This window comes from Mizuhopecten yessoensis, unplaced genomic scaffold, assembly GCF_002113885.1.
Source record: "Mizuhopecten yessoensis strain PY_sf001 unplaced genomic scaffold, ASM211388v2 scaffold6893, whole genome shotgun sequence".
Taxonomy (NCBI): domain Eukaryota; kingdom Metazoa; phylum Mollusca; class Bivalvia; order Pectinida; family Pectinidae; genus Mizuhopecten; species Mizuhopecten yessoensis.
This window is the reverse complement of record NW_018406777.1, coordinates 840,109-859,724: the sequence shown is the minus strand read 5'-3', so window position 1 is coordinate 859,724 and position 19,616 is coordinate 840,109. Positions and strand designations below refer to the sequence as shown.

The 19,616-nt window shown below is 36.3% G+C and overlaps 1 protein-coding gene across 2 annotated transcripts in view; it reads left to right on the top strand.

Moving 5' to 3' along the window:
* The window catches only part of LOC110452815 (protein KIAA0100-like), a 61,520-nt gene that overhangs the window by 22,514 nt on the left and 19,390 nt on the right, over positions 1-19,616 (top strand). The window contains exons 22-42 of one of the 2 annotated variants that reach the window (XM_021501504.1): positions 465-576; positions 1,098-1,186; positions 2,089-2,158; positions 2,438-2,539; positions 3,019-3,172; positions 4,136-4,346; positions 4,842-5,014; positions 5,199-5,297; positions 6,741-7,007; positions 7,494-7,590; positions 8,050-8,143; positions 9,174-9,409; positions 9,644-9,893; positions 10,259-10,288; positions 15,363-15,418; positions 16,732-16,819; positions 17,306-17,473; positions 17,911-18,066; positions 18,298-18,376; positions 18,642-18,808; positions 19,105-19,278. In XM_021501504.1, the coding sequence (XP_021357179.1) occupies positions 465-576; positions 1,098-1,186; positions 2,089-2,158; positions 2,438-2,539; positions 3,019-3,172; positions 4,136-4,346; positions 4,842-5,014; positions 5,199-5,297; positions 6,741-7,007; positions 7,494-7,590; positions 8,050-8,143; positions 9,174-9,409; positions 9,644-9,893; positions 10,259-10,288; positions 15,363-15,418; positions 16,732-16,819; positions 17,306-17,473; positions 17,911-18,066; positions 18,298-18,376; positions 18,642-18,808; positions 19,105-19,278 (2,872 nt within the window). The remainder of the gene's footprint in view (positions 1-464; positions 577-1,097; positions 1,187-2,088; positions 2,159-2,437; positions 2,540-3,018; positions 3,173-4,135; positions 4,347-4,841; positions 5,015-5,198; positions 5,298-6,740; positions 7,008-7,493; positions 7,591-8,049; positions 8,144-9,173; positions 9,410-9,643; positions 9,894-10,258; positions 10,289-15,362; positions 15,419-16,731; positions 16,820-17,305; positions 17,474-17,910; positions 18,067-18,297; positions 18,377-18,641; positions 18,809-19,104; positions 19,279-19,616) is intronic. The other variant, XM_021501505.1, reaches the window with a different exon arrangement.

The window sequence follows — 19,616 nt, the reverse complement described above, 5'->3', positions numbered from 1 at the left end:
CAGAAGAGCACAGGTAAGTCCACAGCTACATTATTCACCCTCTGTTTGTCTAAGGATCACAGGTAATGCTCTTATCTCTTAATCTTGACAGCTATCCTCCTAAAAACAAAGATGGAGATAGGTATAATGGAAACAGGTCATCGTCTGTCTGGAGTCACAATTTTGTTTGTACACTTTCTATATAGTACTGAACCAATGTATCGGGGAAGGACTGTACAGACTATAGTTCAAATTTCTCAGGCTTGCAGTCTGGGTTGTGTTTTCAAGCAGACATACCTACTACAAAGATAGACAGTGTTATATGTGAAACAGGCCATCTGTCTCTCTGTCTGTCGTCACAATTGTGTTTGTACCGTTACAAAAGTACTGCACCAATTTTAATGTAAAACATTCCTTTAAAACTGGGCATGATGTGCTGTTTTTACCATTCTATGAAAATTGATCATTTGTGATCTGGTTTACAGAGTGACCATTGTACCGGTGGGTTTCATCATGACCCAGTCGGAGGAGGACACGTTGATGGAGGTGGAGCGGTTTACAGTCAACTGTGATGAACATCAGGTCATTGTGTTAGAGGTACGAGGCTTTGAAAGTTATATCACATCTACTCCCAGCAAAAGTGGCTCATATGTTGGGTGGCAAGATTAATGGAATAATTTTCGAGAAAAAAATCTACAGAACAGAAGGCCAATCTGTCGCTTAAAACATTAGCTTGTTATTAGGACGATAACAGTTGTGGAGGATGAGGTAAGGAGGCTAGACTTATTGTACACACAGTCCGCTGTTTTTAGCACATTTTATAAGACTTGTTAGAAAACTTTGTCTCATGTTAATTTCTTTGTGCATGTAAGCAATATGTATGTCTTTCGTAAATCTGAAATATCAGCGTTTATTGTTGTTCACTAACCAACAGTGTACAGTAATGTTGCCTAAAGTTACATCTATCGATCCGTCAATACGCTCATACCCAGTGCAAGAACTGGGAGTCAAAAATGTTTAAACTCTAATCAATATAAATCTTTGATATATTCTAAAATAAATGCTGTGAGTTTTTAAATGCACTGCATGTGTGAGTGGGATTGGTTTTCATTTTGCAGGGTACAATGATGGGAACGCTATCCAAGTACCACCTTCATGAGGGCAGGCAGAATGTAGGCAGCCTCAAATGTCCCACAAACAGGGCATGGTAAGTAACAACCACTAGTTGATTGAGGCCATTAGTCTGAACAGTTTTAAAACAATTTGTGGCCACAGCAACAATTTTGAAAATATCAACTTTTCCTCTGAGCTTTTTTGACAAAAACAAATTTGTCAGCCAGATTTAGTATACCCCATATTTGCAAACAAAAATTTGCGCAGAAAAATTAATCTCATCTTTCTAACCTGTACAGTAAATATAAGTTAAAGGTTTTAATGTCATCACGTTGCCTTTTCGGCATTGCGGCATTGCGGCATTGGATTTTTCCAAATTTGTGATGTTACATCATTGTTGATCCATTGTGACGTCACGTCACGTGAAATGGGGTGTAAGATAGAAATTACTTGCACCCCTTTCTTACCCTGGACAGCTCTATCTTACACACAGGGAAAAGAAAGAAAAGCTCTATCAGTTTGGTAAGCTTGTATAATAATCATGGGATACAGATGTAAATACATACATAGTACTGTTCTTTCCCACCAGGGTTGTATGTCCTTGACTAACCTTAGCTGTTGATAGGACGTTAAACCCTGACAACCAACCCAGGGTCGTACTTTCGTTTTTGCTTGTAAACATATTTTATCTTGGTTTTATTTCATGTTTGACTCTTTACTTTCTTTGGTTTTACTACTGTTTCACAATGGCAAATAACTCAAAGGTGCTGCTTATACAGACAGTTTGAATCCAGTTTAGATAATTGTTGGGATATTATATTTAATATTATGAGAAATAATGTGAATGAAACACATCAGATTCAAAACAAATTTTGATTTGTGATTAGAGAAACTTCAATAGTTAAGTATGTGGATACAATGCATATATAAATATGAGTTACGATGTTTAACATAATTGTACAAAATTGGAATAAATTTGGAATTTTATTTTTTCAGGCATGTTTTGTTCAACAGCTTTGATATTGTGTTCCCCTACAAATACAACTTTGCAAAATGCTTTGAGGAGGTAAGTTACTTCAGAGGAACTATCTCGTGCTAGAAAAGAAAAACAAATATTAAGCCTATTGATTTTGATTTTGATTTCTCGTTATCTGAGAATACGAATAAGATATCCAACCGGTTTCCCAATTTTAACCTGTTTTTCCTACACTGGCAACTTTGAGAACAAACGATCCATCCAGAAAATTAAAGACTTCAGGGGAACTTTAACGGGAACAGATGTTCTTTTTTCACAAGTTGCCATGACAATATTTTATTGAAGTATTGTTTTTTTGGCTATTAACAGTTTGTGAATTTGTGGAAATGGTGGAAGTTGGTCCACAAGGTGAAGAAGAAGCCATTCACTGAGGAGAGTTTACTACCTCCAGACCTACAGATCAAAGTCAAGGTCAGACCCCAATATCGGTAACCATGGTAACAAAAGTTACAGAGCAGTTGTCTCCTGTGTCCTTTTATCACATGGTCAGGATTAAATGTTTGCAAATATTGCAGAAATTGTAGTTTCATAGGTCATTCTTAATTCTGAAATTATGCCATCTTTGTTCTATATTTATTGTCTGCATTGTGGCATCAAAATATAGTCTGTTGACGTCACATTTATTATCATTATTGGTCATATTTCATGGATGTATTCACCAAGGGCCTAGTTATCATTGAGAAATAATTGTATAGCTTGAACCTATAGTTTAATTTAATAGATTGTTATCTAATGTTCTAGAAAGTATAATATTTTAGATTGTAGTGTTACGTTTTAGCTTATTTGTATAAATTTAGCTTATTTGTATAAAACATCTTCGTCATGACAACAAGGCCTAGATATTATCAGACAGTTGTAACCTGAACACCTTGTTTACATTTCTACTACAGAGGTTCCAAGTACAGCTCAGTGATGACCCATTCGAGGTGAAGCTAGGCGACAATTTTGAGCTGATGAAAGATGAATGTTACGAATACTTCAAGAGAAAGGCTGTCATGGAACAGAAGGTCTATAACCTGCGCCGTACCCACGGCTTCATACCAGGTATAAATCTGTCTGAGGAATACTGTAACAAAGTTTTAACTCACACAAATGGAGGCTAGAAATGCACCTCATGCATCCATTTAATAGTGTTATTTTAAAGATTGTGTAATTTTGAAGAAAGAAATATCGGAATATCGGTGATATATAATATGGATGCAGTTTTTATTACACTGTTATAGCACTATTTTCTTAAAAGGTGACAATAATGGATGAAATATAGTTAATGATTATTTTATGTAGTTATTGATTGATTTCTAAAAAAAATTCAGACTTCATTTCAAAGTTTTTTTGTATTAGTTTGATATCCTACAGAAGTGGGACGTATTAGTCTGATCATGAAAGTGCTTCACATTTATAAAATTTGATCACTGAAATATTGCCTCCAGTCCATCTTGAATAAGTGATACCAAGGATTAATTTTTTTGATGTTTTAGTGTTGTAGAGTATTGTAATATAATAATATAATATACAACATTTGATATAGCTAGAATAAGCCACTCTAAAGTGCTTTACAGTAGATAGATATACAATTTATACAATTAGCATATACATTAATCTATACAGATTTGAGTAATTTGAAGGAGCTGCCTTATCAGGTGCTAACTACTAGTCCTATGCCACCTGGCTAATATCTCCCTATGTGTGTATGCCTGCGTGTTGGAGATGTATTGTTTGTAGTGGGACCGTGCTTCCAACGGTATCATTTAAAGTGCCACCACACTTGAATGCTACAGCAAAGATACCACAACATCCACCCCCAGACCATTTCATACTCCTCCTTGGTTGTTAGAGTTGTGTGGGCAGGAGAAAAACACTTTCTCCGAATATTCCATGCGTACGACGACTTCGGGGATCGAACCCCGGCCGCCTACGTGGAAGGCCGTAGTGTTAACCACTCGACCAATCTGCCCATGTAGCTTTATGGTTGTTGTGCTATTTATATAATTAAATACTGTTTTACAGCGGACCGTGTACAGGAATTATTTGACTCCCTAGACAAGAAAAGCAGTGACATCTACCTTCAGCGATCTCGCCTGCTGTACAAGAAAACACCCATGAGAACGAAGCTGTTCACCTGGCTGATGGAGGATGTTGAGATACTGGCCTACGCTGACAAGTCGTTCCATGGGAAGGAGAATGTCGTCAAACATATGAGGGACATTGACAATCAGAGGTAGTAGAGTTTAGTGTCCTGTGTAAAATATACATTTATTGATACATCTTTTTGCAAAATTATTGCATTTCAAAATTTTAAATGATATGAAACTTACTAATATTGAAATGATGCTGTTTCCGTTTTAATAGAACAAATAGCAGCAAAGGCTATCAATGTTGAATATTATTTTTTTAAATCAAATTGAGTAGTGCTTCATTTATTTGCTAGTACTCAGATTTTTTCAATTTGACTCAATGAACTTTTTAAAATTGATGAATTTTACATAGAATGACTCGCACAACACTGCAGAATTTGTTAGGAAAAATGACTCACTAAATAAAAAAGGCAGATAAAACAATTATTGTTAACGTCCAGCTTTAGTGAACAGCACAGAGCTGTGTATTGAGGTCAATATAAATATAGTTTGTTTGTTAAATCTGTGTTAGGATAATCTACATGATAGATTAAATGTAAATTATATTTTCACCTCTTTACACTTTTCATCATTAACAGCCCCTACCCTGAAGAAGGCCAAGAGTTCATGACCCTTTGGTGTCGCTATGTGAACTTCAACCTCAGTCTGTGGAAGGTGATGATGCGTGACTACCCTCATCCTATGCTGGAGGTCAAGGACATTGGGCTGTGGGGTCGACTAATTGGGGCAGAGCAGGATGGTAGTAGGAGAGGTGAATAGCTGTTACTTGTGTTCTTTTAATTTACCAGACTTCCTAGGGTATTACCAGACTCCCTAGGGTATAAGGTATAAGTTTACAGTCTACACTGACATTCACTCAATAACCACTGTTCTCACAAACTGGAATATTCAATCATGTTCTCCATGATCTTTTTTTTTTTTTTTTACTATTTCAGCCAAAAGGAAGTGTGTGGTAGAGGTGGAGGACCCCTGGGGAAACATGGAAGTAGAGAGGAACCTACCGACCCTCAAGTTCTACCACGACTTCAGCTGTGGTCAGTATCACTCTATTATGGCATTCAAACTTTCCTATGAGGTAGTTAACCTTTTCACCCCTAAGCAACTTTAGTAGACTCTCCCATGCATTGTTCTGGATGAGTCCATTATGGTCTACAGTGGTGAAAGGGTTAAAATTTGATTTGACCTACAGGCCCCTTTCCGAGGATCTTAGCTATGTTTGTTTGTGTAAAGATTATATTAAATGTTTCTTATCTAGCAGTATCTCATTTACAGTCTTAGAGTAGAATTTTGTTGACAGGGTGATTACTATTTTAGCCATAAGTTTGAGAATGAGGTGAGTCATGCAAGTTTAAACAGGCAGTTTTCCATACTATGTTACAAAAGCAATGATAGGTGATTTGAATCCATGTATATCCTTGGTCATGCCAGTTGTAACTATTGGATCGGATGAATGTCCAAAGTTAGGAGGCATGATTCTTTGTCTGATGTTGTTAGTTTCATATGTGATAAAACTGTTCTATAATAAACCAAATGACTTGCTGTTATGATTGTAAAGCAAAACACTACATGTACAAGACTGTTTTGAATTCTTTCCTTTGAAGTAAGTGAATCATACAGCCAAAAGCCCAGAATGTTATATAATCAGGCCTGTGCATCCCTCATTAAGCCATATACATTTTAAGAATTTGTTTTTTTGTCAATTTTTGTGTTTGGTCTCCTGCCACTAATTATTCAGTGGGAGGCGTACTCTTACATACCCTACTTATTTCATTGATGAGATTGGGAGCCATGCTTTGATTTTATTTTTTTTGCCAGCAAACAGGCAAGATAATTTGTTGGCCTCCTACGTGCTCTAGACAATTTCTACTGTAACTTAGCTGTTGTCAGAGATGACTGTAGAAAATTCAAAAGATATGGACGGTTGCGATATGCAAGGTTACACTGTAATAAAAAAAGTAGCTTTTGATAAAACTATTCAGAATTTCAAGGATGGGAAGAATTCAATCTGGAATTGATCAACCTTTGTGGCAGAAGTGTAGATGCAGGTTTGTGTTGCTGTTCAGGACTAGTTCCATGGTCTAGAGATTAATAACAGTTGTTGAGTTACTATATGTATTTGTTTCTGTGTAGATGTTAAGAGCTTGGTAATGGCCTACAGAGATCAATGAGAGTTGTTGAGTTGATATAATTACCAGGTATGTATTTGTTCCTGGTAGATGTTAAGAGCTGGGTAATGGCCTACAGAGATTGATGAGAGTTGTTGAGTTGATATAATTACCAGGTATGTACTTGTTTCTGTGTAGATGTTAAGAGCTGGGTAATGGCCTACAGAGATTGATGAGAGTTGTTGAGTTGATATAATTACCAGGTATGTACTTGTTTCCGTATAGATGTTAGGAGCTGGGTGATGGCCTACAGAGATTGATGAGAGTTGTTGAGTTGATATAATTACCAGGTACGTATTTGTTTCCGTGTAGATGTTAAGAGCTGGGTGATGGCCTATGGAGCCTGCTGGGAACCTGCTATAGCACAGTATAACCTTAGCCTTGAACTCATCAACAAACCCTCGATTGACCCCAGCCGACCCCTGCCAATCTGGGACAAGATCCGCCTCCTTCTGCATGGCCGCTTTTTTATGTCCGTGGAGCAAATGAGCTGGCTCTACCATGCCTCCTTTGACCCCTACAACACCACTGAGTTCATGGACTGGTCCTGGTCCAAAGTCTGTATCGATTGGACCAATGGTAAGTTAATTTACATAACCTGTAGATGATGCAATTTACATAACATGTAGATGATGCAGTTTTTGCATATATTTGCAAGATTCAACTTGAACTTAGCAAGTCTTTGGAAAAGGAATCTTTATTCAATGTATTGGGAAAACCTTAACAGGTATAATCCATGTACAATATGTATTCAGGCCTAATGATCTTGAACCAGTCTATGACTAAGTGACAAATTTAAAATGTTAATAAAATTATATTTCTGGTGGAAATCAATCTTAATTTGATGAAATAACTATAGTTACATTATTTGCATGTTCAGTTATGTAAAATCACATTTTGATATGGAACTTAAAAACTAAACAACAATTTAAATTCAAGTCTAAATATTTGCCCGCTGGTCTGAAACTGCCTCAGCTGGGTAGCTGTATACGATAAATGAAAAGTGACCTTGATATCATAGACATGATATTGTATAATCTGTTGTTGGCAATGTTAAACTTACAGCCAATTTTGTCCTGCTGGGAGACTTTGACATTTCTTCAAGAACTACATCCAAGTATGATGATTGTAAATTACTGAATCTTCCCAACCTCAAACTTTGGTGAGTCGAAAAAAATCCAGTTTGATGTCAGATTCCCTACTGGTATCAAATTTTATGCCTTATAGACTTCACTAAATCCTTTTAATGTTTTTATTATAGCTTACTAATAGAGTATTCCCTTAGTCTTATGTATTTCCCATGTTATTTCTTTATCCATTTTTTCTTTTTCTAGTTTGTGTAGTGGAAACATATTCATGCATAGAAAATATGTAAAGGATTATGCCAACCTTATCAGTCATTTCCATAGATAAAAATGTGTGTATTCATAATCATCACTTATGGTCTTCAAGGTCCACTTTATAATGTTCAGGGTTACGTAGGTTTTACAGGTTTCCCTGTTATAAATGTTGCAATATATTTGAAAGGTTTGGTAAACACAGGTTTTAATGTACATATCTCTGTCTGGACAGTACAGGTTGAGACATGATTAAAAACATTATCATTGTTTGTGTTTGACAGTTACAAGCTGGAGTGGCTATGCCATGGAGATCCCAATGACCACCATGCTGTGATGCCCTGTGCCCCGGACAAAGTACCGGACTTCTCACATGAAGTAAGACATACACAAACAAAAAACCTGATTTCTCACAAAAAGTATTTAAGTCCACCAGTCCATATCTAACCAATTAAAATACCTTTTTTTACTGGAAGTAACTTGTAATACATGTATAACATTCCAGACTGCAGAATACCCAACTCTTACTTGGGATGCCCAATTTTAGACCAGGACAGTCAAAGTAGATGTTACCTAGACACTAATTCATCAAACTTTCTCTAAGTCTGATTTTTTATCTACTGTATCTACTGATTTTCTTCTTGGAATTAATTCACATGGTTTAAATTTGATTCAATACCATTGATAGTCAACAGTCTGCTCTAACTTGATCAGAAAGGCAGCAAATTTGCTGGGTTTACATATTTCAGTCTGCACCTATACTACAAGTGCAGACTGAAATATATGTGATATGTGAAAATATATGTGAAAAGTTATAGCAAAAAAGAAACTTCTGGGTATATAAATTCTGGACAGTAGTAGCTATAGTAACTGTTGTCATCATTATCATGATGTCATAATGATAACACTGGATACCAATGAACAATGATGGCTGATACCAGTTCTATTAGCTCAAAACAATATTAAATATAGTCAAAGCTGCTCCTACGACCACTTATCATTAAGCGACCGCCTGTGTTAAGAAACCACTTTTTGGACTTTCAGAGGGTGGTTTCTTAATACAGGTTTTACTATTTATATTTGTGTTTATGCCTTGACTACATTAAATTTTATGATTATGTCATAAACATATATGTTAGATGTCAATAACAGGCAGACTGATTGTCAGCTCATTACAGGTAAATTACCTGGTTGCTTCATGCAAGATTCCTAGGAGTAATGCATTGAGCACCGTACACCTGTTGCTAAAATGAAAAATGAAAAAAAAGGAAAAGTAGTTTGATGATAAAAATAAGATGTGATATTTGTCGGGTTGTTTCTGTACTCTTTAGATCCACCTAGTTTCCACTAGTTCAGTCAAAGTAAATGATATGTATGTCTAACAGTGATATCGATTATTTATTTACAGGAGCATGACTCTTTCCGAGCATTCCGATCCAAGAATCTGAACCTGTCTCTATCCCTGGACACAAAACCCCTGAGGGAGAACACCCTCAATGTTCCCAGTTGTCTATTCTATGCCAGCACCCTCAGATTTCTGGACAAAATCAAGATGTGTTTTGCGAGCGTCACTCGCCCCATCCGTCGAGGGTCCTACTTCGATACTATACGGCCTCGCAAACCACAGCTGACCCGGCACTACAAGTAAGACTACTATACATCTGTAAAATCATATAAAATTAAAAAAAAATAAAATAATTGAGGGTATCTTCCTTCTAAAGATTTCAGTTAACAGTAAAGGACATTTAATATTATAGCATTTAAACTCATTTTTAGGCTGCATAATTTTAGGAGTTGTTTATTGAGTTTATTATCTCATCCAGAGTAGATTGTGATTGACATGATTGTGTCGTATAACATGTCACGTTTACATTTCAGAACAATCAAGATGTCTGTGAACCTACACAGGTTCAACATCTGTTACTGGATGTCGTTCAGTAAACAGCTAGGATCAGAGCTCCTGGCCGAATCCTTTGTGCTGTCAGTCTGTAATGATCTGACCTTCACCCCGGTAGAGGACGGGCTGTTCCACCGACCTTGCGCAACGTGGAGTGTACGATATCTTCATTGCCAGCTGACTGGTGCTAAGACCTGGCTGTGCAGTGCCAGGAGGGAGACGGAGGACCAGGTAAGATAAGATCGTGATGTCTTTCTCCACAGGGCAATGTCCCTCTCAATAGCCGCTGTCTCACAGTCTGGAAAGACCTGGCTTAATGTTTCTTTAGTGATGTGTCCGTTGGTAAAAATTGTTATGGAAAACACCATTTGTACGGATCTACTGTATTTGTAGAATTTGTCTAGTTTGAACACTCTTATGAATGTGATTTGTTTTTATTGTGTATGTGCAGCATGGTTCTTTTATCATGCATGTGAATATCAGTCTTTTATTGTATTCTAGCATGATTGTGCTTGTTCATTTTGTAGACTTCCTTTTTTCCATTATAATGTATCAAACTTTTTCCCCAGATGTTGTAATCTTTCGAAAAATTTCAGGAAAAAATCTATGTGTTCCAGCGCAAGGTTGTGAGTTCTCTGTCGACTATTTTTGTAGTGACTTTAGCTTTGTTTCTCCTGAGTGTGAAAATTGCAATTACAAAACAAGATACTTTGCAGTAAACGATGTTGTTAGTGCTATTAACATCTCTGATTTCTGTACTGTTGATTAGCTAGAACCTGTAGGTCCCTTCTCTAAGTTTCACAATCTGATTAAAATCATCTGTTACATGGCTCCGCCTGAACATCTAAATGTGCCGTGGTCAGGGTCACGTTCAAGTGACCTTTAGATGAACCAATCAGGCGCGCTGGCAAAAGTTTGCCAGCGAATCGGAATATCATGGTTGATAGATAAATAGCGAGGGGTATCAAACAGATTAGTTTTTCCAAAACAAATATGGCGGCGGGAACTGACGTTTCTACGACGCCAAGGAAAACGACCCATTGGGTAATAATTGCGTAGGCAACCCCGCCATACAGTCTTTCTTCTCTAATAAAGCTTCGAATATCTTTTTCTGTTCGGGTTTCAGACGATCAATCTCAAATAACTTCAGAACTTTCGCTTCATTCTCATCAATGTCCGCCAACTCCGAGTGCCCTTTTGAAAGAGGGTCTCTGATTGGTAAAAATTTAATGAGTATTTATAAATATAAAGGTCACCTGAACGTGACCCTGACCGCGGCACACTCAGATGTTCAGGCGTTGTACGAAGTTAACGAAGCCATGTAACATATGATTTTAATCAGATTGTAAGTTTCACATCACAACAATCCGGCAGATCTAGAGCTGTAGGTGATTTGTACCACTTTAAGCTGGCAGGTTCATAAACTTCCATTGACGTTCTAAGGCAAAACACCCATAGACTTCCCAAATCATACATTCCTCTGAGTACGAAATCCTATATTTCATGTACTATGAGACATTTTAAGAAGTAGAGCAGATTGTCATGAGCAGCTTTGGTCTATTGCGATAACAAAGGTTGAACCGGTTGGACCAGAGTTGTTTATTTATGAAATAAGCTTAAGGTCGGACCTAGTTATCTGATGCTGGTTTCAGGTAAGCCTTGACAAAGCCTTGCAAGGCCTGCATAAATATTTGCAGCTTCGCCAGGATTTATACCCGAAAATGTTACATTTAAAAACAGACAAACTGGTTGAATCCGATATGCGAAGGGGCTAGGTGTTAACTACAATGTGTTACCTGTTAAACTCATGATAATCTGAGTGTCAGGTAGTATGATATTACTGTGATGTTACTTGCTTAGTACATTGTTCAGTCGTCTTGGACAGAAAGAACAGTTCATAATGTTTAATGTGGATATTAAAGTACCATTATATATATAGTAATTTGATGGATCTATCAATTTGCTATATATATATTTTTTCAATTTTCACAGTAACTTCCATACTTAAAATTACATCATGTAATTAGTGCCCCACCAGTTCCTGGGGAGGACTTTAGGTTTGCAATCTGTCCTTCCGTTCTTCCGTCTGAGAAGTTTGTTCAAGACATATCTTTAACACTTTTTCACCTGAAGTATCCAGATTTGGTTTACAAGGACATTTTGGGATTGCGGAGTGCAGAGTGCAAGAATTAGGTCACTGTTTGTTAAATATAGAAATCAATACCGGTGGGGGTCTATGGATTGCCTTGCAATAAATTGCCTTGTTGTCTTCATTATACAAAAAAGTGACAACTCCACATAAAATGTCATACACCCCATAGACCACATTCTTATCCCAAACATTTATATCTTGTTCACACAAGAATGAAAGATAAAAAGTATTTTTTACACATATCTTCCCGACTGCTGTCTTGTACCTGTCATCCCTTAATCACCAAAAAGTGCAATCTTGATGCTGTTTACTGCTAAAGCTTGAAATGCTATTTATGATGATGGCACACAACAGATATATTCCATCAATTTTCATTTCATTCTTCGTTGTAGGTCATGATGTTTAAAACTTTATTAAATCAACCAACTAAAACATTCAAAATGCAGTTTTTAAGAAATATCTTCTCAAAAAAAAATCAAAAAAATCCTAGGCTACCAGGTACCAACCACATTCTTCTCACAATGTTGCTGTCGTTTGGGCTTAAATGTGACAGACTTTCTTAGAATAGAGAACTGTTCAGATATAGAAATTAAAAAATGAGCTCAGATGTTTAACAGTCTCATAACATTATTGATATTGTCAGACAGGGGATTAAGGTTTGTGTACATCAAACTTTCTGTTGCCCCATCATCTTTGTTGTACCTGGTATTGATTATCATATTTTACCTGATAAAGGACGACACTGAAGCTGCCATACTGCAGGGCTATTTAGACCCTTTGGGACAATATCAGGTAGACTTATACTAGTATTAGATTAAATTTTGAATTAAGAAGTTAAGCCAGTCAGGAATTGATCATCTGGATCCAGATCTTCATCATCATTGTGTTTGTATCAATACAAGATGTTTTCTCTGGTAAATGATTTTTGGTTGGTATTGTGTGACAATCATTTTGTATATAGTAGCCCTTTGACCTAAATTCGTATACATGTTTTCAGGTGATAAATCTTTGCACTGACTTTACAAAGCTATAGCTGTTTGCTAGTCTAGAGCCTTGCTAGGTACCTATAGGTAGAGTGGCTTTTAGTATTAAGCTTATCTCCTCTTTTCTTCTGTTACCATATCATACAAATCTGTACACTGTTAGGTTTTCTTTGGTGTCAGTGAGTCACTGCTCAGCCTCAGCATGTACAGAAGCAGCTTAGCAAAGGAGGGCAAATAGTAGTGGAAACAAACTGAGTCGATTTCCGTTGATCATGATCGGGGAGCTGATTTGGCAGGGCACCATCTAAATTCAGGGATTTCTTGTTCAAATCTTGGTCTGAACACTTTTCTGGCCTGTTTATTTTACTTTGTAGATATCAAGTCTCTTAGAGTAAAAAAATATTTCCATCTATTTCACACAAAAATATTACCGTCTATTTCACAAAGTACAGTAAAATAAATATTATCATTCATTTCACAAAAAATATTACCATCTATTTCACAAAAAAATTATCATTTATTTCACAAAAAATATTACCATCTATTTCACAAAAAATTTATCATTTATTTCACAAAAAATATTACCATCTATTTCACAAAAAATATCATCTTTTCAGAAAAAATATTACCATCTATTGCACAAAAAATATTACCATCTATTTCACAAAAAATATTACCATCTATTGCACAAAAAATATTACTATCTATTTCACAAAGTAGAGGAAAAAAAGTATTATCATTTATCTATTTCACAAAAAATATTACCATCTATTTCACTTCAACCATATCCATAGAAAACACCCATAGACTTTTCAAATCAAACATTCCTCTGTCAGAGTAAGTAATCCTATATTTCATGTACTACAAGACATTTTAAGAAGTAGAGCAGATTGTCATGAGCAGCTTTGGTCTATTGCGATAACAAAGGTTGAACCGGTTGGACCAGAGTTGTTTATTTATGAAATAAGCATGATGTCTATCACCTCTGATAAAAATCACATGTTATTGAAGAGAATGCTTAATTTAGGAGGAGTTCATTGAATTTTACCTGAAGATTGATACAATATATTAATTGAAAAGCCTGTCCATTGTTTGAAACCTTTAGCTAGAATCGTTTGTAAGGGTTTTAGCTTGTTCATTGTTTGAAACCTTTAGCTAGAACCGTTTGTAAGGGTTTTAGCCTGCCCATTGTTTGAAACCTTTAGCTAGAATCGTTTGTAAAGGTTTTAGTCTGCCCATTGTTTGAAACCTTTAGCTAGAATCGTTTGTAAGGGTTTTAGCCTGCCCATTGTTTGAAACCTTTAGCTAGAATCGTTTGTAAGGGTTTTAGCCTGCCCATTGTTTGAAACCTTTAGCTAGAATCGTTTGTAAGGGTTTTAGCCTGCCCATTGTTTGAAACCTTTAGCTAGAATCGTTTGTAAGGGTTTTAGCCTGCCCATTGTTTGAAACCTTTAGCTAGAATCGTTTGTAAGGGTTTTAGCCTGCCCATTGTTTGAAACCTTTAGCTAGAATCGTTTGTAAGGGTTTTAGCCTGCCCATTGTTTGAAACCTTTAGCTAGAATCGTTTGTAAGGGTTTTAGCCTGCCCATTGTTTGAAACCTTTAGCTAGAATCGTTTGTAAGGGTTTTAGCCTGCCCATTGTTTGAAACCTTTAGCTAGAATCGTTTGTAAGGGTTTTAGCCTGCCCATTGTTTGAAACCTTTAGCTAGAATCGTTTGTAAGGGTTTTAGCCTGCCCATTGTTTGAAACCTTTAGCTAGAATCGTTTGTAAGGGTTTTAGCCTGCCCATTGTTTGAAACCTTTAGCTAGAATCGTTTGTAAGGGTTTTAGCCTGCCCATTGTTTGAAACCTTTAGCTAGAATCGTTTGTAAGGGTTTTAGCCTGCCCATTGTTTGAAACCTTTAGCTAGAATCGTTTGTAAGGGTTTTAGCCTGCCCATTGTTTGAAACCTTTAGCTAGAATCGTTTGTAAGGGTTTTAGCCTGCCCATTGTTTAAAACCTTTAGCTAGAATCGTTTGTAAGGGTTTTAGCCTGTCCATTGTTTGAAACCTTTAGCTAAAATCGTTTGTAAGGGTTTTAGCCTGTCCATTGTTTGAAACCTTTAGCTGGAATCGTTTATAAGGGTTTTAGGATTATGCTGCTTAGTTGGGATAGTGCTGATTTGCGAACACTCCTGTTTTGTTTGAGCATCATTATCATGATTTTTCTCATTTTTATTAAGTTTTGACACCTTTAGGCTATCGCATGGAACAATCGTTATTGATGATTTTTAAGTAAGATAAAACTGTAACGATAATCACTTCATTCTTCAGGATCATGTGATACCACCTAATGGGATCATGTGACTCTGATCTTAAAGTCATACATTCTTTAATGATTGGCAAGGGTTTATAGTGATCTGAATTTAAGGTTTCAGTGTATTTAGAAAACTAAAACGGATAAATCATCTAAACAGAAATTATTAACAATTTGTTACCTTGTAAAGGATGTGTATGTTGAATGAATAATTATCTATGTTTGCAATTAAATCTTTGATAATCAGATTGATTTTCTTGTTTACTTCAGTTGAATGTGTCCCTCCGTAATCCAGTTGATAAGAACTTCTTCCTGAGTGTTGGCAGGTGAGCTGTAAAACTGAACTACTGAACTTCTGAATTGTTTCTTAATTATCCATAACAGGCGTTGTGAACACTAAAAATTAAGGGTTTGTGTGGGAAGGAGCACATTTACATTTATCAATTTATCCTTATTAAGAAGTAGTCTAATAAATTTAAATATGCAAACCTAAAATTGTATTTGAGGGTAGGGAAAGTCACTTTGAGCAAGTATATATAGCTTCATATAAAAACATTTTGAAATTGCAGCCTTTGGTTGTCTTAATTCAACTTTAGATCACTGATAATTGGTATATATTGTCCTCTGATAATTAGTATATATTATCCTCTGATAATTGGTATATAATGTCCTCTGATAATTGGTATATATTGTCCTCTGATAATTGGTATATACTGTCCTCTGATAATTGGTATATATTGTCCTCTGATAATTGGTATATACTGTCCTCTGATAATTGGTATATATTGTCCTCTGATAATTGGTATATACTGTCCTCTGATAATTGGTATATATTGTCCTCTGATAATTGGTATATACTGTCCTCTGATAATTGGTATATATTGTCCTCTGATAATTGGTATATACTGTCCTCTGATAATTGGTATATATTGTCCTCTGATAATTGGTATATACTGTCCTCTGATAATTGGTATATATTGTCCTCTGATAATTGGTATATATTGTCCTCTGATAATTGGTATATACTGTCCTCTGATAATTGGTATATATTGTCCTCTGATAATTGGTATATATTGTCCTCTGATAATTGGTATTTACTGTCCTCTGATAATTTGTATATATTGTCCTCTGATAATTGGTTTATATTGTCCTCTTATAATTGGTATATATTGTCCTCTGATAATTGGCATATATTGTCCTCTGATAATTGGTATATACACTGTCCTCTGATAATTGGTATATACTGTCCTCTGATAATTGGTATATAATGTCCTCTGATAATTGGTATATACTGTCCTCTGATAATTGGTATATATTGTCCTCTGATAATTGGTATATATTGTCCTCTGATAATTGGTATTTACTGTCCTCTGATAATTTGTATATATTGTCCTCTGATAATTGGTTTATATTGTCCTCTTATAATTGGTATATATTGTCCTCTGATAATTGGCATATATTGTCCTCTGATAATTGGTATATACACTGTCCTCTGATAGTTGGTATATACTGTCCTCTGATAATTGGTATATAATGTCCTCTGATAATTTGTATATATTGTCCTCTGATAATTGGTATATACTGTCCTCTGATAATTGGTATATATTGTCCTCTGATAATTGGTATATATTGTCCTCAGAGTTTCCTACCAAAGGGGAGACAACACCAGTACATCATATGAGGAGGAGGAAGAGGAGGAGGATGACACCGAGAAACAATTTGATAAGGTTGGTGTAGTAACACCATATTTTTGGCTACTTCTGTTATCAAAGAATGTTTCGTTAGTTATTAAGAAAAATGTTCAGTCAAATATTCTCTTTAGAACTTGCAATACAGAACCTTTAAGTGCCATTTATATATCAAAAACGTCCTCAAACAACGACCATTATCATTTATCCAAGGTCCTGTGACAACAAATCTTTATGACAAGGTCTTCAAGCAGTGAATCTGTTAAAGTACGCTCAAACAATATATATCACAATGCCCTCAAGTTTGACCAGCTCAGCTGAAAATTGTTATAAATTGATAGGTAATGAAAAGACAATTGTTTCTTCATCTTTAATTGTTAAATTAGGTTTGTTAAAGGTGAGATCCAAATTTACAAGAGTGAACAGTCTCCTCTTTACAATGTGATTGTATTAATTTTTTTCATTGGATGAAAAATGAATAAGCTGATCGGAAACTAAATCCTGTCATATTTCTTAACCTTGTAGTCGACCCACAATGTACAAGTGCATGACCTAAAGGGGGCGTGGACCAAACACAACCGCACTGTCTTACTGGGCGTACTCGACAGCTACACCAAGGCTCAGTCACTCAAGCGAAACCTCTCTGCTGATGCACTCAAAAAGTTCAAGGTTGACGGAGGTCAAGGTTCAAATGTAAGATTTCTTAATTGAAGAAGAAATAATAGGTGTACATTTTAAGAGATTATAATGTAGGATTTATAAACAGTTCCTAATGTGTTTGTTAATGAGACAGTTGTAAAAAAAATTATTAGGAATTGTTTAAGTCTATGAATCCTGCACTATCACCTTCAATCAGTGGGTTAAATCTAATACTTGTAGCAGATGCAGTGTTTTCAGTGTGGTTAAAGTTACCTATCTATTTAGATTAGTGTGTAAACATATAAAAATATAAGTCCAGTAAAGGCTACTTCAATGGTATCTAAATATGACTCAATCTCTAAATGCATTAAGGGTTCAGTTCAATGAATTTTTTATGATCATAGATGTGTTTAATATATTTACAGAATAACTCATATGTCATAATTTAATCCTATCTGAATCTTTTGTCAGCCATGAGTTTTGTCTTGCAGAAAACGAGGTCCATGTCCCTTACAGCAGGTGCCCCAGGATCCCCTACTACTCCCAACCCCAGCCCAGGGATGAAGCTCACCGGCGGACACACCCACTCACTTCTGATGAAGCTGGTGTCAGAGTCCGATAGCAAATCTGTTGCATTTACAGAGGAGGTAAGCATGCTGAAAACTGGTCTTTACGGCAAAACTTTTTGAAAAAAACGAGGAACTGTAATGGATTTAGAGTGCTTTCCTCCTAATCTTTACTGCTTTGTGAATTCTGTGGTGTCATTAATTAGTGGCCTTGAAATTAAGTGCTTTGTTCAGAGTTTAAGAATCTTATACACATTTCTGCATCCAGAACTATTCAGCACTGTTGATTTATTATAATCTTTTATTGCCCAGCCGTCCAGTGTGAACATGGACCAGCTACATGGTGTGGCCGCCTGCCAAACAGATGATGTCTACTGCAAAAACTGGCTAAGTGAGTTATCCCCCCTGGAACAGGGGAACATTATCTTTAGGGGTCATTTATGCATCTGTCTGTCGATCCATCCACCTGACTAAAATAATACTCTCACAAGTTTAAAAATAGTTTGGATACATTTTATGATTGATCTCTTGTGGAGCATGAATAATTAGCTTTGTTGCAAACTTTTGTGGAAAAATATTTTCAGAGAAACTAAAAAAAGTCGGTGTATGTAACACCTTATGTTTTACTGTATGCTTTTCTATTATTTGTGCAAAAGTTGAACTACACAACAGCCAGATGATGGTGAAGGGATGCGAGACGTCGGGGTATGTGATCGTGAGTGCTGCCAAGGCCCAGATCGTATCCTGTACTCACCACCCAGTGTGGCAGGACAATCAGCTCCGCAGCAAGACCTCCTGGGTCACTTCTGTGGAATGTATGCAGGTCAGTGTGTCATATTATTATGTTTTAAGTATAAGCCACCCTTGATGTAAACCTTCAGTTTGTTCACGTTTAGTTCAGTTGACAGGATAAGGATTCATAATGCAGCTGTATAAAATTTGTGTCAAAGATTTCTGTTCTAACTTCATGGCATAATCTTCCATTATTTTAATTTTAGTGGAACACGCACCATTTCATCTAAATTGATCTTACTTTTTTGATAAGAGAGCAACATTTAAAATTCATTATTACATTGTACATATAATGACTAAGTTATCTTGCTGTAAATTTAATAACAGTACTATGCCACGGTTGACCCAGACAATGACCTAGATGATGACACTATGGCCTGGCTACAACCGGAGAATGTGGAAGACCGCTCCGAGCCTGAACTGTCAGGGATGTCAGAGATGGTTGGGAGTGGCAGCAGTGTTGGAGGTGTGGTCTACAGCAAAGTGGGTGGGACCAAACAGGTGGGTGTGTCTACAGCACTGAATGCACTAAAAAGGAGGGTGTATCCAGATCACTGTGGCCAGAACTTAGCTAGTAAGAGTGACTACAACACATTGAGCAGTCTGTAAGAGACTGAAAAGTGGGTGTGTCTACAACATGGTAGCAGGACTGAAAAGTGGGTGTGTTTGCAACATGGTAGCTTTACTGAAAAGTGGGGGTGTCTACAACATGGTACCAGGACTGAAAAGTGGGTGTGTCTACCACATGGTAGCTTTACTGCAAAGTGGGTGTGTCTACAGCACTGAATGCACTAAAGAGGCGGGAGTATCCAGATCACTGTGGCCAGAACTTAGCTAGT